The sequence below is a fragment of the Propithecus coquereli genome, unplaced genomic scaffold, assembly GCF_000956105.1.
Source record: "Propithecus coquereli isolate 6110/MARCELLA unplaced genomic scaffold, Pcoq_1.0 Scaffold53, whole genome shotgun sequence".
Taxonomy (NCBI): Eukaryota; Metazoa; Chordata; class Mammalia; order Primates; family Indriidae; genus Propithecus; species Propithecus coquereli.
In genome coordinates, this window is record NW_012151174.1 from 4,312,076 (window position 1) to 4,313,896 (window position 1,821).

The 1,821-nt window shown below is 41.1% G+C and overlaps 1 protein-coding gene across 1 annotated transcript in view; it reads right to left on the bottom strand.

Annotated features, from left to right (window-relative positions):
- The window catches only part of CLCN3 (chloride channel, voltage-sensitive 3), a 98,758-nt gene that overhangs the window by 71,002 nt on the left and 25,935 nt on the right, over nt 1–1,821 (bottom strand). The window contains exon 2 of the mRNA XM_012656990.1: nt 1,129–1,304. Within this exon, the coding sequence (XP_012512444.1) occupies nt 1,129–1,288 (160 nt within the window). The 5' untranslated portion in view covers nt 1,289–1,304. The remainder of the gene's footprint in view (nt 1–1,128; nt 1,305–1,821) is intronic.

Genomic DNA, 1,821 nt, shown 5'->3' on the forward strand with positions numbered 1-1,821 from the left:
TTGATTGAGGAATAGTTGTATGAGAACATTCACTTTGTAGAAACTCATCAGTTTCCACACTATGATTTGATAATTGTATACCTCTCTGTATTATGTTATATTTAAATTTATAAGTTTACCAAATGTGGAGTTTTCTTTTGGGGTGCTAAAAATGTTTTGAAACTAGATAGAAGCGGCAGTTGCACAACTTGTGAATGTGCCAAATGCCACTGAACTGTATACTTTACAACTGCAGTCCCCAACCCCGGGCCACGGACTGGTACTGGTCTGTGGCCTGTTAGGAACCAGGCAGCACGGCAGGAGATGAGTGGTGGGTGAGCAAGTGAAGCTTCGTCTGTATTTACAGCCGCTCCCCAGCGCTGGCATCGCCGCACAACCTCCACCTCCTGTCAGATCAGCCGCGGCATCAGATTCTCACAGGAGTGCGGACCCTACCGTAGACTGCCATGTGAGGGATCTAGGTTGTGCTCCTTATGAGAATCTAATGCCTGATGATCCGAGGTGGAGCTGAGGCGGCGATGCTAGCGCTGGGGAGCGGCTGCGAACACAGATTATCATTAGCAGGGAGGTTTGACTGCACAATAAATGCAATGTGCTTGAATCATCCCGAAACCATCCTTGACCCTGGTGGAAAAATTTGTCTTCCATGAAACTGATCCCTGGTGTCAAAAAGGTTGGGGGCCGCTGCTTTACAATGGTTAAGTTTATGTTGTCCAGTCATGGTGGTTCACGCCTGTAATCCTAGCACTCTGGGAGGCCAAGGAGGGAGGATGGCTTGAAGTCAGGAGTTCGAGACCAGCCTCAACAAGAGCAAGACCCCGTCTCTACTAAAAATAAAAAAATTAGCCAGGCATCATGGCGTCCACCTGTAGTCCCAGCTACTTGGGAGGCTGAGGGAGGATTGCTTGAGCCCAGGAGTTTGAGGTTGCTGTGAGCTAGGCTGACACCACAGCACTCTACTCATGGTGACAGAGTGAGACTCTGTCTCAAAAATAAAAAGTTTATGTTATATGTAAATTTCACCTCAATTCTTTTAAAAATGTTACCAAAAAATTCAACCTCAATAAAACAATGTACATATTTATTAGTAGATATTCATGACTATAAACATCGTAATACCAAACTTACCAACTACGGTGTCACCATCTAACAAATTATCATCTTCAGAAGTTTGGAAGTCCATAATAACACCTGCTCCATCTAAAAGCTCCTCATCACTACTCGCACTGGTTATACTGTTGTAGCTGTTTCTATAGTAGCCTCTATGGAACAGCTGCTCAGACTCCATTTAGCTGTCTGATTATCTGGAAAAAAAGGAGGGGGGAATGGTTTTAACATTTTCCAAACATATAATAAAAATCATCTAGCTTAACATCACAATGGAAAGTTATGATCTCCGTATTTAAAAAAAAAATTACATTCATTCACTGTAACAATAGCTGTATCTATTAAGTATTTTGGGGGTGATTTAATAATTTTATTCTCATTATACAGCTATAAAAAAATGAAGAACTTCAGGTTATGGTATAAAAGAATCTCTAAGATCAATTATTAAGTTAAAAAATGTAAAGTACAGAGAAATGTTTATAGTATGCTATAAAATATGTGGGGTTTTCCCCCACAAAAACAGGGGGAGGGAAGCAGAGGAAAAAACACAGTGCACAACTGTTTGTGTATGTATAGACTATCTCAGGAGGGATTTCCAAGAAAGCTGCCTGAAGGGAAGGGAACAATATGGCTCAAGTACCAGGTGTGAGAGAGAGACTATTCCTTTTGAATATTTTATCAAGTGCAAGTACTACCTAATTTTTTTTTTTTTTT